Source organism: Haliotis rufescens, unplaced genomic scaffold (assembly GCF_023055435.1).
Source record: "Haliotis rufescens isolate VD_foot unplaced genomic scaffold, xgHalRufe1.0.p SCAF_8, whole genome shotgun sequence".
NCBI classification, from domain to species: domain Eukaryota; kingdom Metazoa; phylum Mollusca; class Gastropoda; order Lepetellida; family Haliotidae; genus Haliotis; species Haliotis rufescens.
Window position 1 is genome coordinate 7796524 of NW_025964372.1, and position 15989 is coordinate 7812512.

General features: G+C 42.3%; 2 protein-coding genes across 4 annotated transcripts in view; one reads left to right on the plus strand and one right to left on the minus strand.

The window, feature by feature from the left end:
- The window catches only part of LOC124148954 (cubilin-like), a 72039-nt gene that overhangs the window by 27611 nt on the left and 28439 nt on the right, over positions 1-15989 (minus strand). The window lies entirely within an intron of this gene.
- On the plus strand, positions 1427-14734 carry LOC124148955 (transient receptor potential cation channel subfamily V member 6-like). 2 transcript variants are annotated; one of them, XM_046520247.2, is made up of 3 exons: positions 1427-1617; positions 10731-10862; positions 11624-14734. In XM_046520247.2, exons 2-3 carry the CDS (start codon positions 10806-10808, stop codon positions 14219-14221), a joined length of 2655 nt encoding a protein of 884 aa, XP_046376203.2. In that variant the 5' UTR covers positions 1427-1617; positions 10731-10805; the 3' UTR covers positions 14222-14734. The 2 variants fall into 2 exon arrangements, with proteins under 2 accessions (XP_046376203.2, XP_048245176.1); XM_048389219.1 differs by lacking the exon at positions 1427-1617 and adding an exon at positions 7076-7279.

A 15989-nucleotide genomic window follows, 5' to 3' on the forward strand; every position in this document is an offset into this window, starting at 1 on the left:
TTTTAAAAGCCAACTGCTGAGTCTGTGAGTAAATGTCCTAATACACTGATGTTCTATGTTAAGTCACACTCAGAAACAGCTGCCAAAATAACGGAATGGTTTTACAGTGGTTAGCAATATTCAAGCAATATCATGGCTAGGGACACCAGACATGGGCTTCACACATTCTACCCATGTGCACAATCGAACCAAGGCTTTCAATGTGACAAAAAGAACCCTTGATCCAGTAGGCCACAGCCTATACTTCGTGAGATATATCTCAGTCACCCATATGAAAATATAGTACTCACAGAAGTCACATTAAACTCATTTATAATATCACATGAAATGAAAAGTTTAGAGGTCAAACATTTTGAAAGAAAGTGAAGAGCTGGAGCAACAACAACAAACTTTAACATTGTTCTAAAAATAAAGTAACGATCTCCAGGCTGACGAATGCATCTCATCTATTTTCCCAGATTGTTCAACAATTCTGAAAGTGGAAATCTTACCCCCCTCCCCCCCTCCCCCTCCCCCATCTATATACCTAATGTGTAGACAGGTGAATATAGGACCAGCAGATGCAGTTTCAAGAACCCACACTACCTGTGAAGTGAAAGACACCTGATAAATAATTCTACATAGCAATCAGTACATCTCATCAAACTTGAAGGCCACAATAAATTAGTTATTACAATCCTATCCATAGTTCAAAACATGTGAGGTGGAAGTCATTTTGTTTTCAAACTAGTTTACCTTGTATTAAACTACATGATGTGATTCCCATGTACACACTTTGTAAGGGCAAGGGCTGATTGGCAACAGGTGGAGATAGTCCACTTCACCAGTCGCAAATACAGTGACTGTCTAATTGCTAATTGTCACGGATGACCATAACAATCAAGAAACAAGCCAACACGACGTAACAGTCTGTAGGTACTTGCAGGCAATAAAATCATGTATTTGTTACGGCCTAATCTTTGTTGATTACTGTATTCAACATAATAAGCACCAGGGCATAATAAGCGCTCTCAGAATTAGAAATAGGGGGCTCTTATTGGAACATAATTATGGCGTGATAAAAAACAGTTGAAAGATTGTAAATTTCATGGTTTATATTGACAGCCTGAAATGATATAGAAGAAGAATCTGTGAGTATTATACACGATAGATATATTTTAGAGGATTTAATTGCCCATAATTAAGGGTGCATATAACATACGAGTGTGTATTATACACGAATAAATAAGTCTTGTGTACATTGATCAATCGGAGGGGTGCTAATTGGGATTGTTCACTAGCCTGTACATAGTCAAATATCGTTGTGGGTGCTTATTACATCAAATACAGTATTCTTAATTCTATTTAACAGGAGAGTCCCCCTTTAAATAATAGAATTCTCGAATCAATACTCAGCATGCAAACAACAAATCAATACAGTCTCATTACTCATTCACATAAAATGTGATGACATGGCAGCTAGTCCAGCAATCTTAGCGGACTCTACTCATTCACCTTAAGCCAGGCTCCGCTGTTTCTCCCCTACCTGCCTACAATCAATACCCCCATGCACTACCTGCACACTGCCAGCAGTCATTAGGAATACCAGGGCAACAATGGAGGAGAAAACTAGGAAAGGTAAATACTGCAGTGTTCTAACATTCTCAAATTACCCTGTAATTCATCTAACCATCTAAGTTATTAATTTGTCAGAATTCAAGAGATTTACAATCAACTTTCACCTTTGTGGCTACTGGGCAATTATTTCCCTATTCACCAAACCATTGTTTGTTTGTTGCTTAACACCACACTCAGCAATATTCCAGCTATATGACTGCGGTCTGTAAATAATCGAGTCTGGTCTAGACAATCCAGTGATTGACATCGTGAGCATCGATCTACACAATTGGGATACGATGCCATGCATCAACCAAGTCAGTGAGTCTGACCACCTAATGCCGTTAGTCACCTCACGACTGGAAACATGACTTGTTAAAATATATCTGAAATTTGATGATATTAAATTCCCCCATTTTGCTTCGTGCTGTGTATGGAGTCCAAGTAGTCCACATCCTGCATGGTGTGACTTGATGTCATCAGTGATTGGTGACTTGGGTTGTACACCATTGTCAGTCATAATCTAGAACTGAACCCGGGGCGCATGACAACCTTAACCACTAGGCTACCCCACCACTCCAAATGTCAGCAACTTACAAAATAACATGGCTGAAATGTTATTATCCTGGTTCAAACATTTATTGAATACAAACTCTGAATGCTGATCAGTGTGTTACCTGCACAACCTCAGCAGTAAATAAAGAGTCATCTTGGGAGAAGCTGGAAGAATGTTTCATCCCTAGTTCAACCATTCCACTTTACCTACATGGGTGGTGCATGCAGTAAATAAAGAGTCATCTTGGGAGAAGCTGGAAGAATGTTTCATCCCTAGTTCAACCATTCCACTTTACCTACATGGGTGGTGCATGCAGTAAATAAAGAGTCATCTTGGGAGAAGCTGGAAGAATGTTTCATCCCTAGTTCAACCATTCCACTTTACCTACATGGGCGGTGCATGCAGTAAATAAAGAGTCATCTTGGGAGAAGCTGGAAGAATGTTTCATCCCTAGTTCAACCATTCCACTTTACCTACATGGGTGGTGCATGCAGTAAATAAAGAGTCATCTTGGGAGAAGCTGGAAGAATGTTTCATCCCTAGTTCAACCATTCCACTTTACCTACATGGGTGGTGCATGCAGTAAATAAAGAGTCATCTTGGGAGAAGCTGGAAGAATGTTTCATCCCTAGTTCAACCATTCCACTTTACCTACATGGGTGGTGCATGCAGTAAATAAAGAGTCATCTTGGGAGAAGCTGGAAGAATGTTTCATCCCTAGTTCAACCATTCCACTTTACCTACATGGGTGGTGCATGCAGTAAATAAAGAGTCATCTTGGGAGAAGCTGGAAGAATGTTTCATCCCTAGTTCAACCATTCCACTTTACCTACATGGGTGGTGCATGCAGTAAATAAAGAGTCATCTTGGGAGAAGCTGGAAGAATGTTTCATCCCTAGTTCAACCATTCCACTTTACCTACATGGGTGGTGCATGCAGTAAATAAAGAGTCATCTTGGGAGAAGCTGGAAGAATGTTTCATCCCTAGTTCAACCATTCCACTTTACCTACATGGGTGGTGCATGCAGTAAATAAAGAGTCATCTTGGGAGAAGCTGGAAGAATGTTTCATCCCTAGTTCAACCATTCCACTTTACCTACATTGGTGGTGCATGCAGTAAATAAAGAGTCATCTTGGGAGAAGCTGGAAGAATGTTTCATCCCTAGTTCAACCATTCCACTTTACCTACATGGGTGGTGCATGCAGTAAATAAAGAGTCATCTTGGGAGAAGCTGGAAGAATGTTTCATCCCTAGTTCAACCATTCCACTTTACCTACATGGGCGGTGCATGCAGTAAATAAAGAGTCATCTTGGGAGAAGCTGGAAGAATGTTTCATCCCTAGTTCAACCATTCCACTTTACCTACATGGGTGGTGCATGCAGTAAATAAAGAGTCATCTTGGGAGAAGCTGGAAGAATGTTTCATCCCTAGTTCAACCATTCCACTTTACCTACATGGGTGGTGCATGCAGTAAATAAAGAGTCATCTTGGGAGAAGCTGGAAGAATGTTTCACCCCTATTTCAACCATTCCACTTTACCCACATGGGTGGTGCATGCAGTAAATAAAGAGTCATCTTGGGAGAAGCTGGAAGAATGTTTCACCCCTATTTCAACCATTCCACTTTACCTACATGGGTGGTGCATGCAGTAAATAAAGAGTCATCTTGGGAGAAGCTGGAAGAATGTTTCACCCCTATTTCAACCATTCCACTTTACCTACATGGGTGGTGCATGCAGTAAATAAAGAGTCATCTTGGGAGAAGCTGGAAGAATGTTTCACCCTATTTCAACCATTCCACTTTACCCACATGGGCGGTGCATGCAGTAAATAAAGAGTCATCTTGGGAGAAGCTGGAAGAATGTTTCATCCCTAGTTCAACCATTCCACTTTACCTACATGGGTGGTACATGCAGTAAATAAAGAGTCATCTTGGGAGAAGCTGGAAGAATGTTTCATCCCTAGTTCAACCATTCCACTTTACCTACATGGGTGGTGCATGCAGTAAATAAAGAGTCATCTTGGGAGAAGCTGGAAGAATGTTTCATCCCTAGTTCAACCATTCCACTTTACCTACATGGGTGGTGCATGCAGTAAATAAAGAGTCATCTTGGGAGAAGCTGGAAGAATGTTTCACCCCTATTTCAACCATTCCACTTTACCCACATGGGTGGTGCATGCAGTAAATAAAGAGTCATCTTGGGAGAAGCTGGAAGAATGTTTCATCCCTAGTTCAACCATTCCACTTTACCTACATGGGTGGTGCATGCAGTAAATAAAGAGTCATCTTGGGAGAAGCTGGAAGAATGTTTCATCCCTAGTTCAACCATTCCACTTTACCTACATGGGCGGTGCATGCAGTAAATAAAGAGTCATCTTGGGAGAAGCTGGAAGAATGTTTCATCCCTAGTTCAACCATTCCACTTTACCTACATGGGTGGTGCATGCAGTAAATAAAGAGTCATCTTGGGAGAAGCTGGAAGAATGTTTCATCCCTAGTTCAACCATTCCACTTTACCTACATGGGCGGTGCATGCAGTAAATAAAGAGTCATCTTGGGAGAAGCTGGAAGAATGTTTCATCCCTAGTTCAACCATTCCACTTTACCTACATGGGTGGTGCATGCAGTAAATAAAGAGTCATCTTGGGAGAAGCTGGAAGAATGTTTCATCCCTAGTTCAACCATTCCACTTTACCTACATGGGTGGTGCATGCAGTAAATAAAGAGTCATCTTGGGAGAAGCTGGAAGAATGTTTCATCCCTAGTTCAACCATTCCACTTTACCTACATGGGTGGTGCATGCAGTAAATAAAGAGTCATCTTGGGAGAAGCTGGAAGAATGTTTCATCCCTAGTTCAACCATTCCACTTTACCTACATGGGCGGTGCATGCAGTAAATAAAGAGTCATCTTGGGAGAAGCTGGAAGAATGTTTCATCCCTATTTCAACCATTCCACTTTACCTACATGGGTGGTGCATGCAGTAAGTGAAGAAAATCATAATGCACTCATAATCATGTATGTGTATTTTCACCTGCTGTAGAAACAGTTAATATTGTGTGTTACTGTCCCAAAACAAACTTCCCTATCATGATTATTTTGTAATTTCCGTTAGCAATGACTCAGCTTGACCTACTCCTACAGGGTCTCGCCAGTCAGGAGATGTTGACACTACCCAGTTAATCACAGAACATACACACTATCTATAGATAAACAACCAGCTTACAAGGAAATGACTAGGGGTTATCTTAGACTAACATTTAGTCTCTGAAATCTTATATTACACAATATCCTTCTTGACTCTAAAAATAAAAAAAAATTCCCTATGCTGATTTCAGAATAGAGCTAGCTTGAGCTGGCTAGACTTGCTTTTGTATGCATTTCTAGATTATTATTTTTTCATAAAATAAATATATTCAACGGTCATGGTGCAGGACTAGGGTTATCTCTGTGGGGGCTGTCACGGGTTGTTAGGAAGGCGCATGGGCAGATACAGCTTTTTTTCGAAATAAAAAGGCGGTGTGCGCACCCCCGCTCTGTATCCGCCCATGATGCGATTACACTAATGCAAACCTATTGCAACCGCAGACTTCATAGCATTTGGGTACATTTGAAACCAAAAATATGAGCTCGAGGTTTCCAATGGTATACACCATCGAATGTAACATTTTTGTATATTAAAATCACAGGTTTATTCTAATATTTTACCATGCCAGACCTTATCAGAACCTCACTGAATTGATCGGTCTCTGGAACAGGGTATTCTATTACAGTAACTATCTGCTTGGACATTCCCGTCATCTTTCTTTGCAAATGGGAGCCTCTCCTATAGCAAGTTCCAGGATAGTAACTATCTGTTTTGCTTGGATGTTCATCATATTTCAGTATCTATCCAATGTGGCTGATGTGAATGTAGCTGCCATAAAATTTCTAAATCCTGTGCTGGGATTCGAACCATGAGCCTTCTGATCCGAGGTCGGACACCTTGTCCACATGACCAAAGAGGTTAACCCCTGCTTCACTGACAAGGTAAAGATGTCATCTGTGGGATGACTCCACGCCCTGCTACACTGACAAGGTAAGGATGTCATCTGTGGGATGACTCTACGCCCTGCTACACTGACAAGGTAAGGATGTCATCTGTAGGATGACTCCACGCCCTGCTACACTGACAAGGTAAGGATGTCATCTGTGCGATGACTCTACGCCCTGCTACACTGACAAGGTAAGGATGTCATCTGTGGGATGACTCTACGCCCTGCTACACTGACAAGGTAAGGATGTCATCTGTGGGATGACTCCACGCCCTGCTACACTGACAAGGTAAGGATGTCATCTGTGCGATGACTCCACGCCCTGCTACTCTGACAAGGTAAGGATGTCATCTGTGGGATGACTCTACGCCCTGCTACACTGACAAGGTAAGGATGTTATCTGAGGGATGACTCTACGCCCTGCTACACTGACAAGGTAAGGATGTCATCTGTTGGATGATTCTACTCCCTGCTTCACTGACAAGGTAAAGATGTCATCTGTGGGATGACTCCACGCCCTGCTACACTGACAAGGTAAGGATGTCATCTGTGGGATGACTCCACACCCTGCTTAACTGACAAGGTAAAGATGTCATCTGTGGGATGATTCCACACCCTGCTACACTGACAAGGTAAGGATGTCATCTGTGGGATGACTCCACACCCTGCTAGACTGACACTGGGGCACCATACCACACACAGTCAGACCTGACATAGTGGAGCACTGATACACTGGGGAACCATACCACACACAGTCAGGTCTGACATTGTGCTACAATCACATCAACATACAGAATTACAAGTTGGATGAAGGAAGCCAATCAGCATGACATTGTTTCCAGAACATTCTGTGTGTGAAGCAATCAGTGAGGTCAGCAATCAATACCCGTTGTACCCAAGACAAATGTTCTCCCGTGACCTTGTCTGGGTGATTAGGTGTACCTTGACACCCGCGTACGACAAATCTTGAAATATTTGACTATAACTATCGCTACCTTGCGAGTCTGGAAAGATGCCATACAGTTGGCCGACTTGCCAAGTAGCAACACTTACTGTACAGCCCTCCACAGCCCACCTCCTTCTGGGAGTACTGTGAGTACTGGTCACCAATACTGTTTCTGCATAAATACTACCGTTTGTATATTAGTATTATACCAAACCAGTTTACACTGAATATGTCAGGATTAACCAGCCTTTATCTCAGTAAACTGCCCAAGGTTCTTATAGATCAAGGAGGACTTTGTGTTATGTGTGCCTTTCCCACAATGACTCAGCAATAAATACCGACAACTTTAATATACTGAACCAGAGGCTAAGACAATGTAAACAAAGTTCAGCTGCATCCTGTATGCTGTAAACAAAATATATGAAGGATTCCATGCATCTCTGACTGCATCGATTGGCAGGATTCTGTGTGTTTTGTTTGTTTGTTTGTTTGTTTGTTTGTTGTTTAATGCTGCTCTCAGCAATATTCCAGCTATGGGACGGTGGTCCGTAAATAATTGAGTCTGGACCAGACAATCCAGTGATTGACATCATGAACATCGATCTACACAATTGAAATATGATGTCATGCATCAACCAAGTCAGAGAGCCTGACCACCCGATCGTGTTAGTCGACTCTTACGACAAGCATGGGTTGCTGACGACCTATTCTATCTCAGATCTTCGTAGGTCGGATCTGTATGTCGTACCTCTGCTGCTGCACTTGTATTTGATTTTGTTTGGAACATCTGTATCAGCGGAGTTTTCCAATGGAAAGATATAGGGGATCAAATACCCAATAGCACATGCAAAAGGCAAAACACATAATATTTGTCAACATTGTCAATACAACAACCAAGCCACAAGTCTCTGTAGCTCACCTGGGCCCTGATGCACAAGTGATCTCAGTGCTACGACCATCGTAAGCCTTTGGTTAAGTATGGGAGTTACGATCACCTTAGCACTAAGAAAGCTTTGTGGAACGGGGACGTGGATAAAGAAAAAGTAACTTTCTGCAGCTTCAGCTTGTTGTGGCAAGGGGGATCAATAGTGCCTTAAAGCAACCTTGATGCAATAGATTCAAAAGGTGAAACAAACACGCTTATTTTTGCCGAGAGTCAATCTTGATACCTTGAGTGACCTTAAACTTACGTATAGGCATTATCATTCAAAGAAAGGAACTTGCAGCGTATCAAATTTCATAGTGATATATGCAGAAATGGCCAAGTAATGGGTTAAAAAAACATTGAGTGTATATGGTTATGGAGGCCTGTATGAAATCAGATCAGGACTCTGTGAGCAGATCTTAGAGACACTTAGCTGGGATCATTCATGCAAAGTTTCAGCTTTATGGGCCTTGTAGTTACAGAGATGTACACAATGCAGTAACACCTGGACAATCACAGCGGACATATCTGAAATAATGTTTTGTTTGTTGTTTAATAATGCACTCAATATTCCAGCTGATGGTGGTCTGTAAATAATCAAGTCTGGACCACACAATCAAGTGATCGATATCATGATAGATTGACCACCCGATCCCCACAGTCGCCTCTTACGACAAGCATGGGTTGCTGAAGACCTATTGTAACCCGGATCTTCATGGGTCTGAAATAACATAATCATGAGAACAGTAACCAGTTTCTGTGTTGCTCACTATGTTTTCTGTAGTTTCGCAATACTAACACTGACATGGGTGTCTACAGCTGAAGTGAGCGCTAGAAGATTCCCCTTCCCATTTCAAGACATGCTGAAAACACTTCCATAGATAGCCTCTCCATCTAAAACTGATATCATTGGGAGAAGGGTAGGGTTGGCATACTGGCACATAAATCATATTGCAATATATCACAGTACAGAGATCTGTATTACAATATATCACAGTACAGAGATTTGTATTGCAATATATCACAGTGCAGAGATCTGTATTGCAATATAACACAGTTCAGAGATCTGTATTGCAATATATCACAGTGCAGAGATCTGTATTGCAATTTATCACAGTGCAGAGATCTGTATTGCAATACATGTTGCAATACATATTGGGGCCCAAATCATATATTTTTGTTGTTCAAATGGTACTTCATTCAATAATCCAGACTTCAGATTGTGAGATGGGTAGTAATTGAGATAATGGGACTACCTATTACAACATTAATATAGACTGTTAATGTAAACCGCTGTTTTACAGCTGGGTGCTATTTACATGGGTTAGATAGAGAACCCAGTCCATCCAAATCCCTCAAGATAGTAGATATATTTTATATGATTATATATTACCTCTTCTACGACTGTATCGGTAAATATCAATACATAAGGATTGTATTGTGATATGTGTATTGGTGACGGCAGTACTGCAATATACCGGTATAACAGTCACATTGCACACACCTATAGAAAAGAGTGAGTGAGTGAGTGCATCATTTACATCACCGATGAAGAAATGTGTAGAATGACTGAAATTTTCACTTAGGCAATTTACAAAACGTCAAAATATTACAGTCAATTTATAATTATATTATAATTATTAAGAAGTTCAAAAGGGATTAAAAACATCACAATGGACAAATTATGCTAGGATTAGAAGCTAAAAAAATATATAAAGGTATACACTGACTTTCATTTTATTTTAATCCTATCATTTTCAGTACCTAGGTGATGAAATAGAACATAAAAATGTTTGGAATTTGTTATCATAATATAAAAAATGCATAACTAACTGTAAAATGACAGAACTAGTTTGGAGTTTTGTAAATTGCCACAGTGACAGTCATTTTACAGATTGGCGGGAACATGTACAACTCTGCAGGTACTGGTGGAGGTCGAGGGAGTCAGCCAGGAGTTGACACAGTGACCAGCAACACACATACTTATGCATACTTATGCCAAACCTACTTCAGCATAATCATGTGTGTCAAAGAAAGTCAAATAACAGCCAGACCAATTCATGTATAACTCAGCTCAAATAGCTCTTAGTCATGCAATGACTAGAAAAGATACCAGTAGTTGTGACTGATCCCCAGATAGACTATATTATGGCTGACAAGGTAGACACAATTTTATGGATAACAACTTCTTTAATACTGTAAAAAGCGATGTTTCGGTATAGATCCTTAAACCGTTGTCAAGCAAGACTGAATGAGGGACAAAGTACAGAATATATATAGTAGGTGGAGCATTAACAGTAACAACAATTGCATACATGAGTGGGATAACATGAGTAAATGTTGATAACAGAAGGATAATACCGTCACAACACGATGGACAGAGAACATATAGGTGGAAGCCAATGGGACATGAAGCCAATTAAACAGGACAAGTGATTATTGCTTGATGAGTTCATAGTAGGCAGATGGGAAGAAATAACCTTGATCTCTGTTGATTGATGGCCTGTGGCGGCGAATGTTGACTGCTTCTGTTAGTTTTCTTCTAGTGAAATCATGGAGGTTGTTGGAGAGGATTTGGACGTTTTCCAGTGATGTTGTGATTGGGGCAGTTGCTGATATGGTTTGAGTGATGCCTATCAAACAAGTTATATTATGGGTGCTCTGTTTTGCAGCAATGAGCCACTAGGGATGACAACTACGGACACCCTACCCAGAGTGAGAGTGTGTGTGCTGAACACCTGGTGGTCATGAACCCCGCCCAGCAGCAGCGGCTGTATCAGACAGACCAGCAGGGCTTCCTCAAGGTAACACTGATCACTTCCTCAAGGTAACACTATCACCTCCTCAAGGTAACACTATCACTTCCTCAAGGTAACACTGATCACTTCCTCAGTAGACACGGTACAGGTACAGGTCTTATAACTGTGGACACAGGGCTTCCTCAAGGTAACACTGATCACTTCCTCAGTAGACAAGGTTCAGGTACTGGTCTTATAACTGTGGACACAAGGCTGGATAACGATAATGATTCTTCAGGTTAAATTTTTTCTTTTATATATAGTTGTATGGGGCAGTTTGTTTTTCTTGTTAATTTTTCAAATTAAAATGTACAGTCATGGAATGTTTTATGGAGAAGAATTAACCAGTTACTGATACTTGCAGTTAGGGTTGGCATATTGGCACATAAACTGGATTGCAATATATAGCAGTAGGGAGAGCTGTATTGCAATACATACTGCAGTACATATTGGGCCACAAATTATATAGATGTGTACTGTTCAAATGGTACTTCTTCATTCAATAATCCAGACATCAGATTGCGAGATGGGTAGTATGGATAACGGGACCACCTATTATGTCATCAATATGGAATGTTAATGTAAACGGTGTGAAGCACGAGCTGTTTGCATGGTTTAGATAGGAACCCAGTCCATCCAAATCCCTGAAGATAGTAGCTATGAATTACATAATTATATATTAATTCTTCTGTGACTGTATCGGAAAATAGAAACAGTTCTGTCAGTGAGTGACACTTGTACTAATACCATTGATTTCAATCTGACAGAAACTGGTGACCAATGTGGTCCTGGGGCGGGACAAGGAGGAAGAGGCCATGGCACAGCTGGATGTCCTCCAGAGGACGGGACGGGAGGGGTCGGAGCTGCTGGCCGCACACCGGGACAAGGACGAGACCCTGCTCAACCTGGCCGCCAAGTTCCATGAGGACGTCACGGTCATGAAGAAGATCATTGAGGTGTGTCCCGGCCTTCTCTTGGTGTCAAGGACAGGGGAATATGAAGGGCAGACAACTCTCCACATTGTCATCAGCAAGTGTAACTACGCTGCTGTGAAGATGCTGCTGAAGGCAGGTGTGGTGAAGAGGTTCAAGGACCAGGTGCTTCGGATGCTGGCCACAGGGTCCCGCTTCACCAACACGGTGATGATGGGGGAGCTGCCCCTCTCAGTGGCAGCTCTCACACTGGACACACACATTCTGGAACTCATGTTCAAGTATGGAACATCAGACATGGTATCTTTTCAAAACAGTTATGGTGACACTGTGTTCCACTCCTTGATCAAATATGCATGTCTGCACCCAGACAAGACCAATGCTGTGATAGAAATGTGCCACGGGATCAATAAACGGCTCGGTGAGAGACCGACAGAGGAGGTCCTGACTACTGGCGCCAGTGTCCATCTTGCACACAAGGACCCAATGACAGTCTGGTTCCTGCCTAACTACAGCAACCAGACGCCCATGCAACTTGCCGCCTCGCTGGAGCAAGTGGACATCTTCAGGTTCATCCTCAACATTGAAGGTGTCTACTGTCAGCTGGACAGACATGACGGGCTGTTTGATGTTCATCTGTATGACATTACTGAAATTGACACAGTTTCCCTGACAAACTGGCAGCGAAAAAACAACATCAAGATGAAACAATCTCAGGCACATCAGAAGAACAAAGTATCAAGTATTGACACTCCCTTGACAAATATCAACCAAAACAACACCCGATACAACAAACCTGGCGCCAACCCCTTGAAACAGACATACAAACCCATCCTGGAAACAATTTGTGAAATTGATGTTCAACAAGCATTTGAGGTGCTGAATCTGAAGGTTATGCGGACAATAATCAGAGCTAAATGGTCCAGATATCGTTGGGTATATTTGACTTGGGCCATTCTCCATATCATCTACATATTGATCTTGACTTGGTATGCTGTGGTGAAAACAGAAATATTAAATCAGCAGCTTCCTAGAAGTACCACAGCCAACACCACAGGCCAAGGCAACATGTCACTGTTCCACTGTGTGTATACATGTGTGCAACACACCATAAACTCAGAGCCACAACAATCTCAAACCATCCCCCTATCATCCCCAAGTCTAAACAAAGAGTACAACACCACATTATTTGTTCTGGTAATCACCATTCTAAATATTGTTATAGCAGTACTGATCATTCTGTTTGAGATAAGACGCAGAATATTCCAAGGCTATAAGTTCCATTTGAAGAAGATTCATCACAACGGGACCTATCGTGTACTGTTGTGTGTGTTCTCAGTCAGTCTCCTCGTTGATTCACTCTGGTACTTGTTCTCCCCCACCAACAACTACCTCCTCATCTTGGCGCTGCTGCTGGGGTGGTGGTTCCTCACGTTCTTCCTCCGAGCCCTGAAGAAGTTCAGCTTCTTTACTGTCATGATCCAGAAAGTCCTGCAAGGGGATGCTGTCAGGTTTGCTGTGATAATTATCTTGGAATTTGTCTCTTTCACAGTGGCCCTCTACATCACCTTTCTATCAACCCAACCTGAAGGTTTCCGCTCCCTAGGGGAAACGTTCCTCACACTATTTAATCTGATGCTAGGACTGACGGAACTGAACATCCTCACCCAGGCGAGAGACCCCTGGCTGGCTATAACACTGTTCATCCTCTTTGTACTTCTCACCTATGTCCTCATGCTCAACGCTCTCATTGCCATGATGTCGCAGACCTGTGCCATGGTTTCTGAGAACAAGCTTGCCCAAGGAGAGCTTCAACGGTTATCCATTATTCTGTTCCTAGAGAACATCATGCCCCACAGGTTGAAGGTCTGCTGTGGAACTTGTAAGAAGGTCAAACATTTTGATGTGGGCCAGAAGACGACCATTGAGGAGGACCGCTACTTCCTGGAGATGGACTCCTTGCAGACCAACTACTCCAAAGGCTCTTCCATTATGAAGAGGAAGCAGATGGTGCAAACTTTAAAATTTGACAACACATCCTCAGATGTGCAGAGATATTTACAAATGTTGCCCCAGGCCAAATCCAGGAAATACCCAGAACATACGATCAAACCCATCAAGGAAAAGAAACAAAGGTCACAGAATTTGATAGAAGTCCCCAAACCTCAGGACGGAGGTTTGTCTCCAGTCTCAAGAGGTAGACCTTCACTGCTATCAAGGTCTTCCTTTAAAAGGAAGGGCAGAGATGTTGTTGATGCAAGTCCTTCAGATGAATTGAAGCATCAGATACGTTTTGGTGGTGTGTCTGACACGAGAGACACATCTCCTGTGGGGATGGGCCAGGAGAGGGATGACCCACCATCCAAAGACCAGACAGATGGCTTGCATGTGTCACTGGAGTATAGGCCTGACATAGCCAATGTTGAAATATGATTGTGTGGCTTCATCCCATGGCCAGTGCTAGGAGATGTTGGGTAGAATTCACTCAACACTTCCCCTACCCAAGTATCAAACATTAAGTATAGGTTAGTCCATAAGGAGGTCTTTTTTTCATTTATTGTTATATTTATAGCTGTTTTGAAACTGTTGATGTGCTACACAATATAGATGGTTTGTTATTGTCTAGGATTTCAATGTTGGATAGTGCACACCCATGCATAAAGGATTCATTATTTTGGCAAAAAAAGATTTTGCCAGTATTACATGCAGGAAAAGAGTACATCTTAGCCTCTCAGAGAAAAGAGTGAAATGAACAGTTGATAACAACCTCGGTCAATAAAAAATTGAAATTTGAGAAAAAACATCACTTGGCACGATGATTTATCATTTAAATTTTACTTCCTGTTGTGTATTTTCTTGCAACCTAAGCTGGAAATAGCAATCAGCAGTACACTTGTTTTCTCCCAATCTACTGATGATTGGGTTAATAAAGAAACAAAACTATAACTTCAAAGAATTTTAATGCAATGATCAGAAGAATTGTATCTGAAATTGTTATTTTATCAAGAATAGTATATTCCAAAATAGTGTTGTTTTAGATTCTGCTTTTACAATACATATTACATACAATAATAACCATAAGCAAAGCACATACAGCTGATTGCCAGAACTTCACACTGCAGACACTGACCAGACAGGGACATCATGACCAACAATCCATGCCAATCCAGCCACATACCATCTAATCCAAGTTTATCATCTCCATGGGGGCTCACACATGATCAGCCAAGTCAAAGACCACTCGATCAAATTAAGTCACTCAATGACAAGCAATGTTGAACATGGCGCCCCAGTGATAAGGGCTACAAACATATGCATGGTGCCCTTGTGATAAGGGCTACCAACATGGTGCCCCGGTGATAAGGGCTACAAACATGGTGCCCTGGTGATAAGGGCTACAAACATGGCGCCCCATTGATAAGGTCTACAAACATGGCGCCCCACTGATAAGGGCTACAAACATGGCATCCCATTGATAAGGGCTACAAACATGCGCCCCAGTGATAAGGGCTACAACCATGGTGCCCTGGTGATATGGGCTACAAACATGGTGCCCTGGTGATAAGGGCTACAAACATGGTGCCCCGGTGATAAGGGCTACAAACATGGTGCCCCGGTGATAAGGGCTACAAACATGGTGCCCCGGTGATAAGGGCTACAAACATGGTGCCCCAGTGATAAGGGCTACAAACATGGTGCCCTGGTGATAAGGGCTACAAACATGGTGCCCCGGTGATAAGGGCTACAAACATGGTGCCCCATTGATAAGGGCTACAAACAAGGTGCCCCATTGATAAGGGCTACAAACATGGTTCCCCATTGATAAGAGCTACAAACATGGTGCCCCATTGATAAGGGCTACAAACATGGTGCCCCGGTGATAAGGGCTACAAACATGGCGCCCCATTGATAAGGGCTACAAACATGGCACCCCTATGATAAGGGCTACAAACATGGTGCCCCTGTGATAAGGGCTACAAACATGGCATCCCGGTGATAAGGGCTACAAACATGGTGCCCCAGTGATAAGAGCTACAAACATGGTGCCCCAGTGATAAGAGCTACAAACATGGTGCCCCGGTGATAAGGGCTACAAACATGGCACCCCTGTGATAAGGGCTACAAACATGGCGCCCCTATGATAAGGGCTACAAACATGGCGCCCCAGTGATTAGGGCTACAAACATGGTGCCCCGGTGAT